This window comes from Marmota marmota, unplaced genomic scaffold, assembly GCF_001458135.2.
Source record: "Marmota marmota marmota unplaced genomic scaffold, marMar, whole genome shotgun sequence".
NCBI lineage: Eukaryota > Metazoa > Chordata > Mammalia > Rodentia > Sciuridae > Marmota > Marmota marmota.
Window position 1 is genome coordinate 27,062,605 of NW_026000005.1, and position 25,129 is coordinate 27,087,733.

Genomic DNA, 25,129 nt, shown 5'->3' on the forward strand with positions numbered 1-25,129 from the left:
TCCTTAGGGCTTAGCACATTGACTGACAGAGAAGTACTGAAAATATGTTTGATTAGTACTACTAACACAATTTTAATGTTTTATAATGGCTTTGAGAATGTTGAAAGACAAGAATATAAATTTAGATTTGGTTTGAGAGAAGGATCTGAAAAGTAATTGTTTAAAAACTTTAAAAAAGAATTTGATTTTATTCTTTTAAAGGCATGGATAGTGTCCTACATCATGAATACAGTATTAAATATTAATATACATATCATCAGGGATTGTTAGCTTTATCAAAAAGCTTATAGGCAGATTTCATCCATTTAAGGATGCTGCTTTCCCCTGTAGAGTTGGGAAAAGAAATAGACAAAAGAGGCGAAAGAACTAACTTTGCTGATCAGTTTCTTGGGGAGAACAGGAATATAGAAGAATATAAGCCTATTATTACCCATTCCTTATTTAGCTTACTGTAGAGTAAGAACATACCCAGTTAGTTCACAACACTTCTTAGTTTAGGTCTTGAATATGGGAGATGTTCCCTTCCCAGTGTCTTTTTGGCTTCTGGAGTTTTGGATAAAAGAGAAGGTGGGGCAAGTTAGTGCAAGGGAACTGATCTTATCACTTGGCAATCCTTCTAAATAAGCATCTGGTTCAACTGGAAGTTTATAGACTGGCAGTTTATATGATTGAAATGTGCAGGTCTTGTACCTCCCACATCATGCACACATACTTTATGTAATGACTGTTGGACTGTTTAGTGGAAGTTTTTTGCTAGATTGGTATGCTTTAAAAGGGAAAGGATTAGAGGATTTTTCTAAGCATTACCTATCTCCTTTCTTTCCATTTATTTAGTCACTTCAGTTATTTAGAGTAAGCATCTTTTCTGCAAAACATTTATTATCTGTTGAATTTGTCTTGATTCATTTTTACCCTTTAAAATATTTTAATGATTTTATAAAACTTTGTATAAATTGCTATGTATCATGTTTTAATATTTCTTTGTAGTTTATTTTCAGGTCTATCTTGTTAAAAAGTTTCTTTAAAAGTCTCTGCTAATATTGAAAAAGAAACACCATGAAGGATTGTCTATATAGATTTCTACATTTTCACCTTCTGTTTTGGGATATCTGAGTTGAGCTTCTTTCTTGAAAGTTCAGTACCCCCACTATTCAGATTTCAGTTGAATACAGTCAGTTTGTAATTTTATAGGGGAAATTAGCATACATAACTCTCTCTCTCTCTTTTGTGGTGCTGGGAATCAAACCCAGGGTCTTGCACCTGCTAGACAAGTGCTCTACCACTGAGCTATACACTGTCAATCTCTGCTTCTATATTTTTAATGTATTTATATATGTACATATGTTTATTATTATATATATTTTATATAATTTATGTATTTGTTTTACATCTTTGCCCTTTCATACCTGTATTTTATATTGGCTAACTTAAAAAAATTTCAAAAGAAGAGTTGGTAATTTTAAATATGTGAGTAGATGGCATAAAACATGACAATAAAATACTGACTTCATATTTTATATTTACTTAGAATCCTTATTTAATCGTCGGGTGGAGGAAAAATCCAAAGAGTTGCCTTTCACACCTTTGGGCTGGCATCATAACAACCTGGAGCTCCTAAGGGAGGAGAATGGGGAAAAACAAGCTATGGAGAGATTGCTGTAAGGCAGAGAGCTTTTAAATTTTAAATGTCCATTTTTATGTTCAATGACTTAGGCATATGTGTAGTTCCTCTTCCTTATAAAGCAAAAAATACAAAGATTACTTAGAAAATAAAGCCGATTCTGATTTCTGATGAAATATCTTATTAAAAAGGGGCTTGTCTGTTCATATTTGAATTTATGTAGTGAAATTTCATTTCAGCAAATTAATGGGGAATATTAGTTGGATTTATTCACAGATTTTATTTATGTACAAAATCATTAAGATACAGATACACCGAGAAAATAAAAATTGACCTAGAAGATTCATCTGTGAGGTGTAATTGAAATGCTTATTTCATTGTAGACTGCTTGTGTATCTTTAGAATTATGTGTTTGGTTATATTAACTATGCACACTTCTTTCTTCTGACATTTTCATAGTTCAGCTAATCATAACCACATGATGGCACTACTCCAGCAGTTGCTCCATAGTGACTCATTGTCACCATCTTGGAGGGACATCATCGTGTCACTGGTCTGCCAGGTTGTTCAGACAGTTAGACCTGATGTCAAGAACCAGGATGATGATATGGATATTCGTCAATTTGTACACGTTAAAAAGGTAAGCTCTGCTAATACTCTGCCTATGCTAGGAATCAGTGAGGCAGGCCTGATAGCATTTTTGTCTTAATGGAAATGTAAAAAGAGTCATTACCCTGAGGATTGCTGAGTGTGGGAAGTTTGGTGTCTGCTCTGTTAGCAGTGCATTTAGGGGTCATGAGTGCCACTCAGAGGAAGTAAGAGGTGGACAGAAGGTGTGAGTTGGGTGGATAATCCCCCAAAATAGTTTCTCCTTTCTTGCTTCCTCTTCTTAAGAAAGAAATCAGTTATGAGAAAATCTTGTTTCAGATTACTGTCACCATTCTGAGGAAAAGCAGTGGGTAATTAATTTAATTAGATAGTAATGGAATACTTTGTATTTTTTACTATGATATTTAAAATAATAGTTTTAATTGCCAAAGCAACTAATTTATTCAATCAGTGAGTATGTTAGAGTACCAGCACTATATAAGAAAATTGGGAGTAGGATGATAATCATGCTGAGATGCCATTAATCATTGGTTGATAGGAAGATTTATATCCTAGAATTTCTTGTCTTTATTTGGATGTGTAGTGGAAAATGTTAGCACCATCTGGCTGGATACTAAGGATTTATCACTTAATTTTATTGTTTTTTTTTTAAATTTTAATTATTCCATCAGATCCCAGGTGGAAAGAAATTTGATTCTGTGGTTGTCAATGGCTTTGTTTGTACCAAGAACATTGCACATAAAAAGGTAATGTGATTTAGTTCAACAGTGAAATTCAATGAACTGTGGCTCTGTGCTCTGTTAACTAGTCTTCCTGAAACATGGAAAAAAAGGAGAATAAGACATTGAGGGGCAACTAGTAATGTTTGTCACAGGGGTGAAAGTTTGGAGGTTTCTTGGAAGGTCCCTGTTTTAGTCAGCTTTTTCGCTGCTCTGACTAAAGGACCCAACCAGAACAACTGTAGAGGAGGAAAGGTTTATTTTAGGGCTCTCAGTTTCAGAGGTCTTAGTCCATACAAGACTGCTGCATTCCTGGGAGGGGGCGGCTCCAAGTGAGGCAGGACATCATGGCATAAGAGTGTGGCAGAGGGAAACAGCTCATGATTTGATCAGGAAGCAGAGAGAGAATCCATTTGCAATATACAAATATATAACCCATAGTCACACCCCCAGTGTGACTCCAATTCCTCCAGCCATATCCCACCTGCCTCTAGCCACCATTCAGTTAATCCCATCAGGGATTAATTCACTGATTAGTTTAATGTTATAACCCAATCATATCTCCTCCAAACCTTCTTGCATTGTCTCACATGTGAGCTTTTGGGGGACACCTCATATCCAAACCATAACAGTCCCCCAGAGCTGATGATGAATGAACTGGAATTTGGATAATAGGCATTCACCAGATGGAAGAAGGAGGCTCAGGCTTCCATATAGGAAGGTTTCAGGTTTCCCTAGGGATACTAAAATCTGAGGGTGCTCAAACCTCTCATATAAAATGGTGTAGTATTTGCATACTTTGAATTATCTCTGTATTACTTATAATAACTAGTACAATGTAAACACTAGATTAATAGTTGCTGTACTGTATATTTAGGGAATAGTGACAAGAAAAAAATCTGCATATTTAGTTAAGTACAGTCCTCCTGCCCATGAATATTTTCTGTCTATGATTGGTTGAATCCATGGATGTGGACCTCGTAGATACAAAGGGCTTCAACTGTAAGGCATTTTACCTCTAGAGGATTGTTAGTGATCAAAGATAAGTAAAAGTTGCCTGAATTCAGTATTATTTTTCAGCAGTGGTCCAAAGTTAGTATTTACATATAGACACTTATTAAAGCGGCACATTACCTTTTAAAGTAGTGCTTTAAATCAGATTAAGTGGGGTTTTTTTGGTGGTTGTTATTGAATTAAGAGGTCAGTGTGTCATGCTGTTTTCAGGAACTGAAGAAAACCATGTGTAACTGTGGTAGAAATGTATGCATGAGTGACCAACTTGTCCTACTGACCGTATTTAGAGAATCTTTAATTTGCTAAAAGAACCTTGAATATAGTTCCCCAGCTAGTGAGTCACTGTTCTCAGTACTGTTTGCCAGTTTGGGGTCTCTAAGATGGGTCAGTCTGAAATCTTGATTAGAGAACTCAGTCCCTTTTGCCTGTGACTTTAGTTGCAAGGTTGGCCAGACTCTGTTTTTGGTCATGCTTGAAGACTTTCTCTATGAACTTCATGTTACCCAGTTCAGTTTGCCAACTTGTGATTGTTTAGAAATTTATTCCATTTTAAATGTTCAGGAGGCATTTTAATTCTTTTCTTCCTTTTCTATCTTGAATTAAATATGCTTCAAATTTGCTGATCTCTTTGAGTTTTTAAGATAGCCTATCTGTAAGATCCATTCCTACCTCTTCTTACAACATTAGGGGGAAAAGAGTTAAATTATAGAGGAATGGATTCAATTAGTGTTACAAAAGAGTAAATTTTTTAAGAATTTTTCATTGATCAGAAAAGATTACTTGTTTTTTAAAAAATGAAAGAATAACCCAGAAGAATTAAATTAATACTGATATAATGAGATATTTTAAATTAGCAGGAATTAGGAACCATGTGAACTTAATTATTAAAGAAGGTCTGTAAAGTGCAAACCTTTAACAGCTTTAACAGTCTGTTCTTTTTTTCTAGATGAATTCTTGTATTAAAAACCCCAAGATTCTTCTGTTAAAGTGTTCCATTGAGTATCTCTACAGAGAAGAAACTAAGTTTACTTGCATTGATCCTATTGTGCTTCAGGTAAGCACTCACTACTGAAAGTGGTAATTTCAAGGAATGGCTATGTACAATGATGCTTATCTCAATTATTTTGAAAGGAAACTTGTTGCTCTTGTTTTATTTAAAATTTACTTATAGAAGACACTTCTATGAATTAAACTTTACAAATAGCTTACTAAAATCTCTGTCATTATTTTTAAAGCTTCAGAGTGTTAAAGGGAAATGTACATGACTGGGAATTTATGGAAGAAAAAAATGAAAATCCAAATATTGTTTTCCCTGGACCATTGATTTACTGAGAGAGTGTCACCAACTTTTCAGATCTCTAAAAGACTTTCCAGTTTGTAATACAGTCATTTTTACTAAAACACATTTCTAGAACATAGCTTGTACGTAGTTAGAAACTTGGGGAATAGTGTCAGATGGAAGCTGCTGGTTCTGGGGCTGTTCCTAAGTATGGGGTTCCAGAATAGCTGAGTAAGATTATAGCCCTCATTTTGGCTGCCACATAAGCAAGAAGTCTCTCAGCTCTATTTTAAGAAATTGAAAGTGAGCATCTGTTGGCAGGACTCTCTCCCCAGAGAGGTGCACCTTCCAGCTCTGGGTGGCTTCTTGGTAGCTCTGCTGCTCTGAGCTCCATTTCCATTTGTACTGCTGTAGTTTTGTGCATTTAAAATTTCTCTTGAGGCAGCCTCCAGCCATGCTGAACTATGTACCTGGTCTGTCCAAGTTCTCTGTTAAGGTTCCAATTAGTGATTTTGTTATTGGTGTTGCATAGGTTTTAAGTCTTCTGCCACAACTCTTTTCTCCCATAAATACTATTGTAGTTTGTGGTCATTCAAAATGGAAAGTTTTCACCAATGTAAATATAATACTACAGGGAAACATTTATATTCAGTTCAAGAAATATAGGAAAAGCATTTCTTAAAAATTCATGGATAATCACATTTTTCCAAGAGTCATAGGAACAATCACTTTTGTTCTAAATTCATAGGTATCACAGAAAAAGTGAGGAAGTAAGTTGTGCTCAAAGACACAGTGCTTTTATTTATTTATTTATTTTTATGGAGATTGATTAAATATAAGGCACTTAACCACTGAGCCACATCCCCAGCCCTTTTATACATTTTATTTAGAGACAGGGTCTCACTGAGTTACAGCCTCGCTAGGTTGCTAACGCTGGCTGTGAACTTGTGATCCTCCTGCCTCAGCCTCCCAAGCTGCTGGGAGGTGTGTGCCACCACACCCAGCACACAGTGCTTTGGAAACTCTGCTCTTTTACTTAATGAAGTGCGTTACCTGGAACTCTGTCATCTTTGGAATTCAGCTATGTTTTCAGTAAAATGGAGGGGTTTTGATTAGATTTATACCGGTCTTTCTAGCTCTGATTTACTGTGACTTTTTGAGATTTCAAAGAAAAAAAATTATTATTGTTCATGTAATCCAAGATGCTTTGATGTTGGGTTTTGGCTTCAGAGGATTAAACTCCAGGCCTTGCATTTGCTTATCACACCCTCTACCACCAGGCTAAAGCCCCAGATACTGCGCTGGAGGCTTTTTGGTCTCACAGAAGATGTCAGATGACTTTCACAGGATAATAATCACAATTTTATTGATTATAGGGATGTATCCTGATTGTAGACATATTCAGATGTCTAGAATTGTATGACTTGGATCAACGAACTAGTGTAATTGAAACCAACAGATATTGTTTATAAAAATTTTATACTTCATCTGTTTTGTTAGTACTCCATTCTTTCAGTCCTATTAACAAACTAAAGTCTTTTCATATTAGAGAGGTAAGCTCTGGACAAATATGTAGTTAAGAATCATGGGTTGATTCAGATAACAGAAAGTGTCTTATCTTTTCATCAAAGCTTTTAAACATAGTTTAATGATACCTCTAACATTTTAGTTTGGAATTGATGGAAAGAAAGTACCAGCTGATATGATTTTTTCCCCCCCTTCCTCCCTCCCAATTCCAGTAATGAAATTAGTAATCAGAGAAGCCTAAAGGTAGATAGTCAGAAAAAGGAACATACAAGGGCAAGAAGATAATTAGGCTGTGATATTATATTGTCTTTACAAGGCCAAACACACTAGGTCTGATGGTTTGCCATGTTCCCCTTTGTGTCTACCTCTTCTTACTCTTTTCTAGCTGAGCTTGGACCAGACCCCTTTTTAAATGCTGTTTCATGTACACTTACAGTAGTTGATTGGAATTGGGTGAATAGGAAATTTATTTGTCATTCCTATAGGAGAGGCAAAATATTTTTAAAAAATCAACTTATTTTAATTATGCTTTATTGGAGCTTCATAAATAACTTTAGATGCTATTAAATTATAAATTAATAAGCAGAATAGAAAATTAATACATTTCACAAAAGACATTCCATTTTGTTAATGATGGGAGAATTTGAAAATATATACAATAATGGAATTTCTCCTGAAATTCTCTTAAGCATAATCGATGGTTCAGAATGATGAATGAAATTCTTAATTGGGTGTGACTTAATTTGGTTACTGATTTATTGTGATAAAAACCATTTAGGTGAGATTAATATTAATAGTCAAGTTGTCCTGATATTTTAATATATCCTGATCTTAAATTGTATGAGGTATAAGGCTAAAAGGACCATACCTCCTAACAGGCAGGTTCATTAAAGGGAATAAACAATAAGCTCTTGCATTTTTGGTGGTTGTGAACATTATTATAGTCTTGCTCAGAAAATACTTTGGGCATATGGAATAGGAGTGGCAAGCTTGCTCAGTTTCAGTTGTCTGCCATCTGGAGCCCAGAAGTTTTATGAAGTAGTTAATGAATTGTTTTGTCTTAATTCTGGTTGTTGTTTTCAATGTTCATTTGCTTTGAAATCAAACATTTGTTATTAAATCATATTAAGCATTAGTTTTAGATCTCTGTAGCTATTCAGGGTGGAATCTGATCAGTTGGGAGATTGGAATTAGGAAAGTAGCTGAAATAGCGTCTGTTTGAGAGTCATTTATTCTGATATCTAGAAAAAGGGTGACTTTTGTTGGTTTCAAAAAAGAGGATTATAACCGTATTAAAAAAACTCAGTAAGTGGGAGCTGTGAGGTTAGAGTTTGGTTGGTCTTGCTGTAGTTTTTTTAAACTCTGAGAGCTAATTAAATGTATTAGTACTTATGGATAATGAAGGACTAAAAATCTTTCAAAGTAAAATTAGTTGGAGATTGCAGTTTCTCCTAATTTTTTTCAGCACAAGTAATATAATTCAGAATGATTAATGAAATTCTTGGTTGTGTTTGAATTAATTTGGTTATAGATTTATTTGTGGAATAAAAATATTTAGGTTGAAAGCAATTTTAATTGTCAAGTTATCCTGATATTTTAATATGTCCAGATCTTGAATTGTAACAGGCATAATATTTCTGATTTATCTTACTTAGGAAAGGGAATTCTTGAAGAATTATGTCCAGCGAATAGTTGATGTTCGACCTACATTAGTTCTGGTTGAGAAAACTGTGTCTCGGATCGCCCAGGACATGTTACTGGAACATGGCATTACTTTGGTCATTAACGTAAAGTCAGTGAGTTCTTATTTTTTTTATTTTTATGTCACTTAAATCCATAGCTTTTCACTTTATATTTGTGCATGGTAGGTCTACAGTTATCTTTATTTCTTTGCTGCACCGTAGAAGACATGGTAGGTATTTCATTATTAAGACTGAAGAATCTCAGATTAGAAGAAAATCTGCTTGATTATATGACACTTACTAAAAGTTTAATTAGCAAGTATTTGTTGGTCTTTTATTTTGTTTGGGGAATTGTACAGCAGTAAAAATGTTCTCTCCTTTGAAAAGATTACCCTCTGCAGAATAGAGGCCAATTCTAGGGAGTTTTTCTTTCTTTTCCTCCACAGTAGCTTGTGATAATGCATGATACTCAAATGCATTTTGATAATATTATTAGTATGGGTATTGTATTTTAGTGGGCATGTTTTAATTACTTAGCAACCCAGTGTAGACTTAACTCTGATTATTGTTTATAATGTTCGTTTGCTTTGAATTCTAGAATAAAAAACTGATTTTAATTATTAAAATTAAGGAAATTCACTATGAGGTTCACATCCCCATTACTTTTCCAGGTTAAATTCACTAAGGTTTTTATTTTTTTCTAATTTTGTAATACAGTGTTTTTCTCTTGTAGCAAGTTTTAGAACGAATCAGTCGGATGACTCAAGGTGATTTAGTGATGTCAATGGACCAGCTACTCACAAAACCACACTTGGGCACTTGTCACAAATTTTATATGCAGATATTTCAGTTGCCTAATGGTGAGTGATCTTTGGCATAGATTCACTTGAGATTGGGGATTTCCGAGATTGAATGAACTCCTTAGTATTGCAACATTTAGTTAGTAGGAAATATCAAGCAGCAGTGGTTAAGTGAGTGTAGGCAACTGTAGTCTTATTCTTGGAAGGGTGGTTTTTGTTTTTAAGATGTTAAGGTAGTGAATTAATTCTGTTGGGACTACTAGATTATCACCTAAACCTTCTTAACTTTTTGTTTGTTTATTTGTAGAACAAACCAAAACACTGATGTTTTTTGAAGGCTGCCCGCAGCACCTAGGCTGTACAATCAAGCTCAGAGGAGGCTCTGATTATGAGCTGGCTCGAGTCAAGGAGATCCTAATATTTATGATCTGTGTAGCCTATCATTCTCAACTAGAAATCTCCTTCCTCATGGATGAATTTGCTATGCCTCCCACATTAATGCAAAGTCCTTCATTCCATTCTCTGATTGAGGGACAGGAGGAAGATGGGGCTGTGCAGGAGCAGTATAGCAGAACCTCCCTTCCCCGGGATCCTGACTACCCTCCTGAGTTTCTGCCCTCTGATGATAACACTTTGCTGGAATCCAGGATTATGTTTGAGAAGGGTGAGCAGGAAAATAAAAGTATTCCACAGACTGTTGCCTCTTTGAAGCATCAAGAGTATGCCACCTCTGCTTGCCCAGCTGGTGTCCCCTGTGCTCTTTTCCATTTGGTACCAGAATCATTGTTGCCACTTCATGTGGACGAACAGGATGCTGTCAGCAATCAACAGCCAGAGATTTTGCAGCAAATAGATGAGCAAGATCCCAAAAGCCAGATGAGAACCTTTAGAGACCCTCTACAGGATGACACTGGATTATATGTTACTGAGGAAGTTACCCCCTCTGAAGATAAACGAAAGACTTATTCTTTGGCCTTTAAACAGGAGTTAAAAGATGTGATCCTTTGTATCTCCCCAGTAATCACATTCCGGGAACCTTTCCTTTTAACTGAGAAGGGCATGAGATGCTCTACTCGAGATTATTTTCCAGAGCAGATTTACTGGTCTCCTCTTCTCAATAAAGAATTCAAAGAAATGGAGAGCAGGAGGAAGAAACAGCTGCTCAGGGATCTCTCTGGGTTTCAGGGCATAAATGGAAGTATTCAGGCCAAGTCGATTCAAGTCTTGCCTTCGCATGAGCTAGTGAGCACTAGGATTGCTGAGCATCTAGGTGATAGCCAGAGCTTGGGTAGAATGCTGGCTGATTATCGAGCCAGAGGAGGAAGAATTCAGTCAAAACATTCAGACCCTTTTGCTCACTCAAAGGATGCATTTGGTACTGCCAGTGGCAAATCAGGAAGCAAAACTGAGAGTGATGAAGAGAGAGGGCTAATTCCAGGTGATGCATTGTGGTCCACAAAGGTAAGCCACGGCACTGGCTTTACACTTTGCATTGTTATCTAGCTATGAAAGTGATCTTTTTCTTTTGTTTTCTAGAAAGAAAGATTTGTTTATGGGCACATTACTAATAATGGTAGTAATTAATGAAGAAATTTACTTTAAGATGAGAAAATGCAATTGCTTAATAAAAAAAGACATTCAGATTCATTCCTTATCAAGGAAATGCTAAATAGTAGTGGTGTTAAACAATTTTTTATTTGTGAGACTGGCAAAAAGATCCACAATTAATGAGGGTATGGAAAAAACAACTTGCATAAATTTCTATACACTTCTATAAATTTCTTGAAAGTGATAGGGAGGTATCTTAATGTATGGGTACATTTATATGCCTTTGACCCAGTCTTCCTACTCTTTATAATCTATTGTTGAAGAACCAATTAAATCTGTTTGTATAAGGATACTTGCATTTGGTAAGAATATATGTACTAGGATATTTATTGAAGCAATGTGTTTAGTTGTTTGTAGTGAAAACAATGATTTGGATTGCATTTTATGACATGGATAGAATTGGTGATACATTTTTGGTTTTTTTGGTGTGTGTGTTTGTGGTAATGGTGATTGTACCTAGAGATGTTCTATCACCAAGCTAATCCTCAGCCCCCCACCTTTAATTTTTTTTTTTTTTTGCAACATAGTCTAGCTAAATTGTTGAGACTGACTTTGAATTTGACAATTTTCCTGACTCAGCTTCTTGAGTTGCCAAGACTATAGGCAGACACTACGACATCTGGCTTTGTGATATATTGTTGTGTGTTAACAAGGAAGTTGTGTTTTAATATATGTAGCCCCATTTTATAATTTTTATAAAACAAAATTTTGTTTTATAAAAATCATAAAAAGTTCATACTTATGAGGGTATTTGTGTGTGTGGATGTTTTAGAGAGCTAGAGGATGGACATATGTTTTTAAACTACAAACCACTGAGCTTGGGAGGTGGGGTGGAAGGCTTCTCCTCAGATGCGCAGCGGCTTCGTGTATTTTAAGAACTTCTTTTTGGATTTCTGTAGCATAAATTTGAATTTCAACAGATAGAAGTTGCTACCTCATAGAGATCAAAAACAGGCATAAAATACAGGTGAGGAAATACCTTAGAATTTAGAATTCTGGGCATCTCTGATTAATGTTTTATTCAGTTACCAGGTCAGACTTTCATATGGACATTTTAGTTTCATTTTTCTCCCCAAATAATACAGTTTTGAAAGAGTATTTAAGAAAACAAACTATTTAGTATCTTTTTATATTTTAATTTAGACTTTTTAGATTGTCTTTCTTCAAATATCAACTGTTCTTCTTCCTTAAATATAGTTTCTTGTAGTATTAAATCCTCAGCAGAACTCCTGCAGTGATGACAGGAGACTTTACCAATAGAGTGGAACATATTGTATGTTAGAAGCAGGTAGAGTTGCGATGTATTCTGACTTCCAGTGGCTCATGTGTTCCTTCTCCTTCAGGTGGACTGTCTGAATCCTGCTAACCATCAAAGACTGTGTGTGCTTTTTAGCAGCTCATCCGCCCAGTCCAGCAATGCTCCCAGTGCCTGTGTCAGTCCTTGGTAGGATTCTTCTCCCTGTAAACTATTGCACTTAAGAACAGAATTCTAGCAACTGAAAAAAATGTAGACATTCATACTTGTTTTTAGGTAGATGACACATTGCTGGTAATAGCTAAGTTGACAAAACTCTGAAATTTGTAAATATGTAATTTGTTTATGGGTAGAAATAATTGAGAATAACCTGAGAGTGAAAAAAATGTGAGGGATAGAAGAGAAATTTGTACTTACAGAAAGAAAGTTGACACATGCAAGTTGAATTTTGATAATAACTGTTAGGCAAGTTTTTCTTCAGATACTATTTTTATAAAAGCAATCAGCCTTTTGCTTTATTGTTTTTATTTTTGGTGCTGGGGATTGAACCCAAGGGCTTTGCACATATTAAACATGTGCTCTACCATTGAGCTATACCCACAGCCCAGCCTTTTGCCTTATTAATGGGTTTTATTCTAAAGCTTAATTCTCTGTTGATTGACAGAAACACATTTTATAACGTTATAAATTATTGTTTCAAATCATAGGGCACATGAACCTCACATAGACTATATAGTTTTACATGACATAGCTTACCTTTAGTTTAACATGTACCTTGTAGCTCAGTGGTAGAGTGTGTGTTTATTGTATGTGAGTCTCTGGGTTCCATCCCCAGTACCACACACAAAACAAGACAAAGTACTATAAGAATGTAATTGTACTTTCTGCAGTATTGTTTCCATGACAAAACACTTACTTCCAGAAGTGATATTCTGGAAGTGGGATAGCAGTGGTATAGGTCCAGTAGGCAGATTGGGGTTGGGGAAGCCCACAGGGATTTTCTCTGTAAGAAAAGGGACTCCTTAGGTCAAAATTTGAATAAGAAGTGGGGTTTTAAAGGCATATAACCTAACTCTCTCGTTTGTGAGCATTTGTAGATTAGATAAAAAGTTAGCAGTTGGATGCTTAGTAAGAAGAGCTGCTGTTCTCCATGCTCAGTAAAGGTGTGGACTAGAGAGCAGAAGACAGAATCCTTTTTATGTTTAGGAGGCGTAAGGTTTTGTAAAGGAAACTTTTATCTCTTTCTAACTCAGATCAGTTTTACTTAATTAATATTATAGTTTATGCATCCTCATTAAATAATTTCATAAGGTACTAATGGACTGGGAGTGGAAAAGATGGTATGGTGTTGCTAGTCCGAACTTGTTTTACAAGATGATGTAAAACCTGTTCTATAACGACAAATATTACCTCCTTTAATACTTCATTATAAGCCCATTTTATAATCAGAATGTGTGGTCTCATGAAGTGTATTTGCTGCGTGGTCCTTGTGTTTCTAAGAAGTGATCTCTTCTTTTAGGATTGTAACAATGGAATTTTATGGGAAGAATGATCTTACATTAGGAATATTTTTAGAGAGATATTGTTTCAGGTAAGAGCTAATTTCCTTGTGTTCCATTATGGCTTTTTGAAGACCAGAATTTCAACCTAAAACATAAGTATGAGTTTGGTGTCAAGTGTTATATGGTCCTCACTTTAACACCACATTAAACCATGCCATGCAAAGAAGTAATCTACTTCATATTCAAATTGGGATGTCTTATATGGCACTTTTCTCATATATTTATCAATCTAATAACCTTGCCATCCCTAGGGCTTTTTCAAATGTCTTGTCCATACAGTGATTCAAATGATAGGCAAGGGAAGTGTTGGAGTCAGCTAGCTAGACCTCATTTTAAATCTTAGAAAAACAAATGCCAAATGTCTTCTTTGATATAATGAGAGCAACTAAGAACAGAGCAGGGAGGAAGAGCATGAGGAAAAGATTAACATTAAACAGAGACGAGAGGTGGGAGGGAAAGGGAGAGAGAAGGGAAATTGCATGGAAATGGAAGGAGACCCTCATTGTTATACAAAATTACATATAAGAGGTTGTGAGGGGAAAGGGGAAAAAAAAAAACAAGGGAGAGAATTAAATTACAGCAAATGGGGTAGAGAGAGAAGATGGGAGGGGAGAGGAGGGGGGATAGTAGAGGATAGGAAAGGTAGCAGAATACATCAGTTACTAATATGGCATTATGTAAAAACGTGGATGTGTAACCGATGTGATTCTGCAGTCTGTATTTGGGGTAAAAATGGGAGTTCATAACCCACTTGAATCTAATGTATGAAATATGATCTGTCAAGAGCTTTGTAATGTTTTGAACAACCAATAAAAAAAAAATCTTAGTGCTATCATTCCTCACTTATATGACAAAAGGCAAGTGATTTAATCTCTACCATTCCCCCTTTAAAGGGAATACCAGTCCCCCAAAATGTCTAGGTTTTAATGGATAAAATGAATCATCTTGAAATTGTTGGACAAATAGAAATGACTTAACAAGTGGAACCTGTCATCACACAGTAGTTGATGACGGGTTCAGCTGCAGCTCAGAGCAGCAGGAGTGCTGTACACTTTGCTCACTGATCATCAATACTCTAGCAAGAATGCTGCTCTTTATTGACAGTGGTTCTGAGTAACCAGTATTCATTATTCTTGGCTTCTATGTTTTATGCTTAATATGAGAAGGGCTCTTTTGTTTGTCAAAGGCCTTCTTATCAGTGCCCTAGCATGTTCTGCGATACTCCTATGGTGCATCACATTCGGCGCTTTGTCCATGGGCAAGGCTGTGTGCAGATAATCCTTAAGGAGTTGGATTCTCCAGTACCTGGATATCAACATACAATTCTCACGTATTCCTGGTGCAGAATCTGCAAACAGGTAAATATACCTTGGTACTATAATATATGACATTTTTTTCTTTATTTGTATAGTTTTTTGGGGAGGGTGGTAATCTATATTATTTTGAAACTGGTTGTAATTGGGCTTTTATTTATTTTATCTTCCTTTGCTGTACGTTCAAAATAATGTTTATTTTTTGACAATTTCACTACTGGAATATATGAGTCATTAAGTAAAATTCAGGTGCTTTGTTCAGTAAATATATTGAGACTGTATCTTGACAGTTATTAATTATTTTATTCATTCAGCAACCACTCATTTTGCACCATCTGTGTGTCAGGAGGTACTGTGCTAGGTCCTAGGAATGAAAAAAGAATAGAGACTTTTCATCTAGGGGATAAGACAGATTTGTAAAGTAATTATTGCAGTATATCAGGATGCTTGCACAATAAATCTGAGCCTATATCAGTATTTCTCTCTGAAGAGGTATGAATGAGACAGTGTTGAAAGTGAACCCTAGTGATTTTCATGTACAATCTTGAAAAAGATATGAGTTTTATTTCTTTCATATGCCTTTCTTTACTTTTCTAACTCTGGGGCAAATATTTGGCAGCATGATCATGTTTTTAATACATATTTTTTTTATCCAAATTACAGTGAGTATATACCCAGTTTAACTTCATTGTTACCATGGCTTTTTTTGGAGTTTATTTTTGGAAGGAATATATGACAATTAGAAAATAATAGTATGACTTACGTTAATATCTGCTGTTAGGCTGGTATATTTGCTAATGCAGTTCCTTCTGCATTAGCAAATATACCAGCCTAAAATCATTCTACCGTTTATCAGTCTTACTTTCATATTTATCTTATAGGCCTTTAGTTCTCATTAGATAGTTGGTAATATTTTTTGTGAACTCTGTAGATTGATCATTGCATTAAAGGAATAACTTGAATTTGAACTTTATATCTTGCATACTTCAGTATATGCACTTTATTTTAAAGACAAAACTTTCTGCTTTGGGGATTCTGATAGAAAAGAGTTTTGTTATACAAAAATGAAGAACTTCTAGTATAAGAAAAGTTACAACTTAAAAAACCAAACATAAATATACTTAATATTAAATATATTAAATTTCTAGAAACCATGGTTATAGAAACAATAGGCAAAGAGCATAACATAGCAATTTAATACAAATGGACAGTAAATGTGCAAACAAATTTCACATTAGTAATCAAAGCAATGAAACCAAGTAGAAATTAAATAAAATGACGTTTTTTTTTAAAGAAATGGCATTTCAAATATTTATAATTCCTAGGATTGGTAAGAAAGTAGAGATTGGTATTCTGAAATACTGTTGGTACTGGAGGTTTTATAAACTAGTATACCTGTTTTGGAAGAGAGTGTGTCAAAAAGTATGAAAGACCATAAGAATGTTCATACCCTTTGATATTTTATTATTTCAAGGATGTAACTATGAATATTTTTATGTGTGTACAAGGATGTTCAACACAGCATCATCCAAATAAGGTGAAAATTATAATGTCTTACATGCACATAAGTAGGGATTGGGTTTAATATTCTCATATAGTAGGATAATCCTACAGCCATTTAAAAAGTTGTAAAGATTATTTTATGTATAAAAATATTCATGATTTCTTGCTCAGTAAAGAATAAAAGCTTATAAAATTGTAGGAAAAGAGTTTGTACAAGTAACATTGACTGTGTAAATATATATTCATATATAGAAAGTAAACATACAGGTGTATTGCTGTTGGTGATGTGATTATCAGTGATATTGCTCTCCCTCACAACCCTCAGCTCCACCCACCTATAAACTTTTTTCTCCCTGTTTTCTGCATTCAGAATATATTGTTTGTATTAGAAAAGACATTTTAAAAAATGAAGTTCTCATCATTATTAGATAACTTAAATTATTTTTGTCAAATTCCAGGTAACACCAGTTGTTGCTCTTTCCAATGAATCCTGGTCTATGTCATTTGCAAAGTACCTTGAACTTAGATTTTATGGGCACCAGTACACACGTAGAGCCAATGCTGAGCCATGTGGTCACTCTATTCATCATGATTATCACCAGTATTTTTCTTATAACCAGATGGTGGCATCTTTCAGGTAAGGAGTCAAAGGGATCTTGTACATTGTCATATTTCCTGAAGGTTTTGCAACATTTCTACTATTACTGGATTGAATTAAATTGTATGTGTCATCTCCCACCTCCACCCTTGCAAATGCACAGAACCAGACACTGCTAAGAGCTATCCGTGTTAACTTAATCTACCTAAAAAAATGTATTATTATCCTTGCTTATAGACTTTATAGACCTTACAAGTGAGGATAATAATATTGTATGTTCATTTATAGAGCTAACAAGTTTTGGGGTCTTGATTTGAACCCTGGTTGACCTATCGGTTTCACTCTTTTTTTAAAAAACTTTTTTGTAGTTATAGATGGACAGAATGCCTTTATTTTATTTGTTTATGTGGTGCTAAGAATTGAACCCAGTGCCTCACCTATGCTAGACAAGCACTCTGCCACTGAGCTACAGCCCCAGCCCCTTGGTTTTACTCTTTGTTTTGGCATTCAAGAAACTCTGTCAGAATTTTTTCTAAGGTATTAACTACCATAAAGATAATCAAATACTTGTAATAAAGCTAAAATTTCAAGTTTAATAAGTAAATAATCAATACTGTGGTATTAAATAATTTGAGGAAGGGTTCAGGCTCTGGCTTCAGAATGTATCCAGGATCTGAACACTTTTCACTACCCTCAAAATTTAGTAGTCTCAGACAGTTTCCTTTTGGCCTTGTCCCACAGCCTGTGCTCAGTATGATCTTATTAAAGGAAAAATCAACCAAGGTCATTTCTCTGCTCTAGATGCTGCACAGAGTCCCCGTTTCACCCTGAGTGAAGGCCAGAGTCCAATTTACTGGCCTATAAGTCCTTACAAGCTCTGTCTGTCTGCCTAGGGCCTATCACTGTCCCCTCACACACGTGCTAGCCCCTTGGCTCAGCCTCACCTGTGTCAGGTAGGTTCCTGCCTGGGAGCCTTGTGCTGGTTCTTCTTTCTCTAAGCTCTTCATTCACAGGTATCTGCCTGCTGTTTACTTACTTTGCATGAGTGTCTGTTCCAGTTTTCCCTACTCTGATCCCCCTCTCATGACTAGTATTCCCCTGCTTCTCTTTCTTGTTTTGTATTTCTCTGACACTTAGCACTTGATGTATGTGTTTTAAATATTTATTTGTTTTTTTTTTAAAGAGAGAGAATTTTTTAAAATATTTATTTATCTTTTTTAGTTTTCGGTGGACACAACATCTTTATTTTATTTTTATGTGGTGGTGAGGATTGAATCCAGCGCCTCCCGCATGCCAGGCGAGCACGCTACCGCTTGAGCCACATCCCCAGCCCCAATTTATTTGTTTTATTTTAAATATTTACTTGTTTTTCCTGAATCATGAGGAAATATCTTCAGTATCTAAAATAGCATCTGGGACATTTTAGACTCTCAGGGAACATTTGCTAAAACTTATTGCTTTTCTTAAGCAAGAGCTTTAACCGTGAAAGTACTGTGTAGGTGGGGCATATCATTGACTAGGCAGTACCTCAGGCGGAAAAGAAATATTCTCATGAAGATTTCTCAGAAGTGGAAAGGTAAAGAATATCTATACCTATACCTATTATAGGAAGGAGTCTCTTCCTTACTCATAGAGAAGGTTTATATCAAAATCAGTTTTGTTTTTATAACAAATGAGGATAACTTCAAAAGGATACATGATGGCATAACAGTGCAATGATGAAACAAAACAAAATCTAAAATTGGGGAAAATATTTATGATTGAAATTTGTCTTCAGTAACTTTGATTTTTAAAAAATACAATTTTATAGAAACTTTATTTTCTTTTATACCTTATCAGGATTTAATTGACCATCTAGATATATCTTTGCTCAAGGTATTAAAATATTTTTCATTTTTCTGCTGTTACTTGTATTTCTTCTCTCAGTTATTCTCCCATTCGGCTCCTTGAAGTATGTGTTCCACTCCCTAAAATATTCATTAAGCGCCAGGCCCCATTAAAGGTGTCCCTTCTTCAGGACCTTAAGGACTTCTTTCAGAAGTAAGTTTCAGTTTCTTTGGTGATCCTCTTTTTTTTTAAAAAGTCTGTGATGTACAGGTATCATGTATCAAGTATCAAGATTTGTTCATTTAACTGTCTTTGAAAATGTCGATAACTTTTTTTAATTGTATGTTATATGTGCTTTGTGGAAAAAAATGTAGACAATACAGGAAAGCATTTTTTAAAAAGTTGAACTCTGACAATGCAAACAACTGTTAAAATTTTGAAGTATATCCTTCAGGTCTTTTTTTGCACAATTATATGATTTTTAATTAGATAGGACTTTTTTCAGTTATGGTTTTGTGTCTAGTGTCTGCTTTTTTTCCTGTTTATGTGGAGTGGAAAATTTGATCCCACCTTCTTTAAAGTATGTAATGTTCTCTGGTTTTAGAGTTTCACAGGTATATCTAGCTGTTGACGAAAGACTTGCATCTTTGAAAACTGATACATTTAGCAAAACAAGAGAGGATAAAATGGAAGATATCTTTGCACAAAAAGAGGTAGTTCATTTCTTTAATAGAAAATCAAAAAGTCAATTGTTTACTTACTAGAAATTGTTTTTTGTGGGGAAGGGTTATCTATATATTGCCTATTTACTGAAATTTAATCTTGTTACCTGCTAGATGGAAGAAGGTGAGTTCAAGAACTGGATTGAAAAGATGCAAGCAAGGCTCATGTCTTCCTCTGTAGACACTCCTCAGCAACTGCAGTCAGTCTTTGAGTCACTTATTGCCAAGAAACAAAGTCTTTGTGAAGTTCTGCAAGCTTGGAATAACAGGTATGATTTTGCAATTTAATTAATATTATTGCCAAATTGGCTGTGCCGTGACATTTGAAAAATTTAAAGAATTTATTATAGACATTTCATCATATTTTTAAGTTATAAAGAAACTTCACCCACCCCCTCCTTTCCCTTTTTTAAAATCCTTTAAAATGTATGGTCTAACCTTTAGATTGCTTGTGAAGATATAAAAACTAAAGAAGGGAACAACCTTCAATATTGTTTCAAATGTGTATGCTGCTGAATGGAATTTGACAGAATTAGTGTGCAATGAGTAATAATTGGAATAATTAGTGTGCAATGAGTAATAATTGATATGAGGGTGTTTTAGTTAGCTTTTTTGCTGCTGTGACCAAAAGACGGACAAGAACAATTAGAGAAGGAAAAGTTTATTTTTGGCTCATGTTTTCAGAGGTTCTCAGCCATGGATGGCTGACTCTATTGCTCTGGGCTGGAGGTGGAACATCATGGCAAAAGAGTATGGCAGAGGGAAGCACCTCAGGAAGTAGATCCAGAAAGCATAGACAGAGACTTCTCTTACCAAGTACAAAATATATACCCCAAAGGCATACCCTCAGCGACCCACCTCCTCCAGCCACACCCTACCTGTCTATATGCTACCCAATTAATCCCTATCAGAGAATTAATGCTCTTATTAGGTTAAGGCTCTTATAATTCAATCATTTTCCTGAACTTTCTTGCATTGTCTAATACATGAGCTTTTGGGAGATACACCATATATAAACCATAACGGGGTGAGAATTCCAAATATATTACTGTATTTATCTTATGTCATTATTTAAATATTTATTTTTAGAAATATTTTTCTTTATACTAATTTGCTATTTTATAATTGTAGTCATATCAACAAGAGCTCTTGATTTGTTGGTTAGATATGATAAGAATTTAGTCCTAGATAGGTACAACTTTAAAGTCTGTTGCAATCCAAATAGGAAACGATTGTAATTTCAGAGTGTAAAAAGAAAATTTATAAATATTCAAAGTGCTAAAAAACAAACCATATTCTTTGACTGCAGGTTGCAGGACCTTTTTCAGCAGGAAAAAGGTAGAAAGAGACCTTCAGTTCCTCCAAGTCCTGGAAGACTGAGACAAGGAGAAGAAAGCAAGGTAGGAAAATAAACTTTTGTCTTTGGTCCTTCACTATAATTGATTCCATTCATAACACTTAGAAGTGGTAGTTTAATACATAATTGATTAATATCTAATAGATTTTTCCATCTTGAAGTTGTGAGGTTTCAAGGAGATATAGGACTTGGAATACTTTTATGTACTAGCCTGAAATAAATGATCTGTTCTGTTTCATTTATTTGAAATATTTATCATAAATCTGTTCTCCACTGGAGTCACTGAGATACTCTCATGGTGATAGCAAGTGCTACAAAGGAAAAGATGTGGGTACTCAGAGGTATAATACAGTCCTCGTTTGTTTTACTATGAGTATTTATCTCTGTGCTTAAAATGAGAAGTTCTTAAGGTGTCTGAACTGGGTAAGTTCTACATCTTAATTTAACTGAATTAGTTTTATTTTGCTGGGGAACAAATTGCTATAGATTAGTGTCTAAAAAATATAAATCTATAATTTCATAGTTTCTGTGGGCCAGAGATCTGGCAAGCATAGCTAGGTTCTCTGCATAGAATTTCACATAACTGAAATGAAGATTTTGGCCAGTGCTTCTGTCTTACTTGAGGCTTAGGGTCTTCTTCCGAGCTCATTCAGATTACTGGCAGAATTCATTTTCTGGTGGTGATAAGAAGCAGATTATGCTAAGTGAAGTTAGCCAATCCCTAAAAAACATAGGCTGAATGTCTTCTCTGATATAAGGTGGGTGACTCAAAATGGGGTAGGGAGGAAGAGCATGAGAAGAAGATTACCACTAAATAGGGAAGAGAGGTGGGAGGGAAAAGGAGGGAGAAGGAGAATTGCACGGAAGATGGATGGAGACCCTCATCATTATACAGAATACATGTATGATGATGTGAGAAAAAAAAAAAAAAAGAAGTGTGTCACATCAGATTGGGTAGAGAGAAGTGATGGGAGGGGAGGGGAGGGGAAGGGAAGGGGAGTTTGGAAGCACAGCAGAATAAAATAGACATTATTATTGCTGTATGTATATATGTGACTGTATGACCAATGTGATTCTGCAACCTGTACACTCAGAAAAATGAGAAATTATATCCCTTCTGATTCAAATATATGATATGTCAAGATCATTGTACTGTCATGTGTAACTAATTAAACAAATAAAAAAAAAAGATTATGTCAGGCTGTGGAAATTCCCCATTTAAAAAAAAAAAAGAGTGAGCTTCCCTTCTGTCGGTGGCTATTGACTTGGAGGCCATTCCTAACTCCTCGAGGCTGTCTGCATTCCTTGACCTGTTCAAAGCCTGCAACAATAGTCAAATCCCTCTTGTGTTTCAGATCACTTACTTCCTCTGTCTCTGATTTATAGACTCTGTTTTAATGACTCATGAGATTACATCAGGCCCACCTGGAATTTGAGGTTTGAGGTCAACTGACTTGGGACTTTAATTACAGCTGCAAAATTCCTTCATAGCAGTACCTAAGTCAGTGTTTGAGTAGTTGGAAGAAGGTATATACACATCAGGGGCTGGTGACCATCTTAGAATTCTCATCATGCTGCCCAAATTTCACATCAGTTGGTATCAGTATTTTTCAGGGCCTCATGCTTTGATATCACAACAGCTTTGAGTGAGTGTTTTCTTTTTATGTAGTGTTTAGTATTTGTAAAGGAATATTTTCGTGCACTGATGGATCCAGGAAACTTTTGCTTTTTAGTAATATATAATGATTTTTCCTTTTGTCTCTTAAACAAATGTGTAGGAATCCTGTTCCCTTAAAGTTTAGGTGAGAGTAAGAAAAAGATTACTAACGATCATTTAAATTTTAGTATTTTCCAACTAGTTCAGGGCTATTAATAAGCACAAACCCCTGGTGACCTTTCCATTTGCCCACTGAACGCACTGCAAAGGTAATGGTGTAAGATGTTGATACAGAATTGAAAAGATACCATCATTCAACAGAAAGTTATCTTTTTGAAAGATTAAAGATTGATTTGAAATTCTGTTGCACTGCCTTTATATTTAATTATTTGATAAATAGTTCTCAAGTGCTTATGATGTGCTGGGAACTTTTCTAGGTTATAGTGGATGCAATTAGGAATAAAGGTCATATAGTTACTGTCCTCATGAAATATTTTTCTAGTGAGTAAGAGACTGATAGTACACATGTGAACCTATAATTATAAAAAGGCTCTGAAGGAAGAAATAAGGAAGATAGTTTTGCTGAAAGAGTAGGTAGTGGTGGTGGGTTATTTTATATAGGGTGCCCAAGGAGGTCTCTCTGATGTGATGATATTTAATCAGTGAACTTAGAAATGACTTTATTGAAATCATGTGGCACTGATAGTCATTCTAAATATATTTTATCCACAGATAATTAGGACTTGAGAAGGTTCAGTGGATAATAAAAGTTTACTAGCTTAATGATAATCTTATGTATTTCTAGATGCCTTAATGCCAAGAAGTAAGCTTCTGTTTAGAACAATATTCTCAAAGTGTGGTTCAAGAACTGTTGAGGGTTTATGACCTTTTCAGAGCTTCTGTAAGTTTCTCTTTATTAACCACATATCTGTATGGAGCCAGAACTTTAATCATAACAGTGTATTCATCAGATTAAATGCAGAAGCCAAATAGGAATCTAGCTAGCTAGACACTAAAGATAATTGAAAAAATGCAAAACAGTGCCACTTTTTCACCAATTGTTTTTAATTTTGGAAAATAAGTATTTTTTATTTACTCAATGTTTTTATACTTGTGCTAATATTATAATGGACTTATTATTATATTATTATTTTAGGGTACTGAAGATTGAATCCAGGAGTGCTTAACCACTGAGCCACATCCCCAGCCCTTTTACTTTTTTATTTTGAGACAGGGTCTTACTAAGTTGCTTACGGCCTCTCTAAGTTGCTGAGGCTGGCCTTGAATTTGCGATCCTCCTGTCTCAACCTTCTGAGCCTCTGGGATTATAGGCATGTGCCACCAAGCCCATCTTGGGCTTATTATTTTTAAATGAATAAATGAATATTATAAAATGTTCTCAGGTTTAATTTCTAATAAGGTAAAAGCTACATTAAATTATAAAGGTGGTTCTTCGTTATTTTTAGTATAACAGGTCTTGACATGAAAAAGTTCAAGATTCATTTGGTTAGACAGTTTTAAAAATGTGATTTTAATATTCCCTTAAGAATACAGTATTTATTTCTTTACAGATAAATACAATGGATGCGTCTCCACGGAATATTTCTCCAGGACTTCAAAATGGGGAGAAAGGTTGGTCCTTGAGTCTAGTGACCACTTGCCATTGGAAAGTTTGCATAAGTTGTTGTTTTATAACTGAATTAATTGTTTTTAACTGCCAATTTTAGCATTTTTTTCCCAGTACAATTATTCAGAAACTTTTAACCCCCTACTTATAGATCATTTGTAACTCTATCATCTTAAGCTTATCATATGTTTTAAGAAGATAAGTTAGGAGACAAAAACACATGAAATATAGAGAGGACTGCTATTGAAGGAAGAAGGAATAGAGAACAGGAAATTGAATTTCTATTTTGCTCATTCCTGAATCCCCAGGTTTCACTACAAAAATCTTGTGACATTTAATTTATATTTTTAATGTCACTAAAATATTTCCTAGGCTTAAAATATCTTTTCTAGTATCTTATTAGATAATTTGGTGTTATTGTAGAAACCTTGTGGGAGAATTTACATAGACTATTTTTGTTGGGCAAGAGCTCAACTCAATTTTCTTGGTATTTTTCTATAATAATTATGATCTAGTATCTTTTCTCCCCCAGAATGAGCATCTGATTTTTTTCCATAGTGACCTAAGACATTGTGTTATAGTGGAAAGAGTATTGTGTTAAATAGGAGTCAGATTTGATTGATAGTTATAGTCTCCTGAGATTTGATTGTGGTCAAGTTATATATGGAATTTTGTTTCCATTTCTGTGACATGAGCTACCTGACCTTGATAATTTTTAAAAAGCTAAAATTCTGTGTTTTAGCAATTAAAAATATGAATTGGCATTTAAAAACATTAATATTAAGTTGAAATAGAGTTAATATTTTTAAATGACTCTTAGGATTGTATTTGTTTTTTTTTTTTAGAGGA

General features: G+C 34.8%; 1 protein-coding gene across 11 annotated transcripts in view; it reads left to right on the forward strand.

The window, feature by feature from the left end:
* Positions 1-25,129, forward strand: part of Pikfyve (phosphoinositide kinase, FYVE-type zinc finger containing) — an 83,661-nt gene that overhangs the window by 42,119 nt on the left and 16,413 nt on the right. For all 11 annotated transcript variants that reach the window (XM_048808422.1, XM_048808421.1, XM_048808420.1 and 8 more), the window contains 16 exons: positions 1,529-1,658; positions 2,081-2,261; positions 2,902-2,976; positions 4,910-5,017; positions 8,425-8,565; positions 9,185-9,311; positions 9,559-10,712; positions 12,203-12,303; positions 13,634-13,705; positions 14,863-15,034; positions 16,951-17,129; positions 19,017-19,130; positions 19,522-19,630; positions 19,754-19,908; positions 20,949-21,039; positions 24,225-24,285. In XM_048808422.1, the coding sequence (XP_048664379.1) occupies positions 1,529-1,658; positions 2,081-2,261; positions 2,902-2,976; positions 4,910-5,017; positions 8,425-8,565; positions 9,185-9,311; positions 9,559-10,712; positions 12,203-12,303; positions 13,634-13,705; positions 14,863-15,034; positions 16,951-17,129; positions 19,017-19,130; positions 19,522-19,630; positions 19,754-19,908; positions 20,949-21,039; positions 24,225-24,285 (2,970 nt within the window). The remainder of the gene's footprint in view (positions 1-1,528; positions 1,659-2,080; positions 2,262-2,901; positions 2,977-4,909; positions 5,018-8,424; positions 8,566-9,184; positions 9,312-9,558; positions 10,713-12,202; positions 12,304-13,633; positions 13,706-14,862; positions 15,035-16,950; positions 17,130-19,016; positions 19,131-19,521; positions 19,631-19,753; positions 19,909-20,948; positions 21,040-24,224; positions 24,286-25,129) is intronic.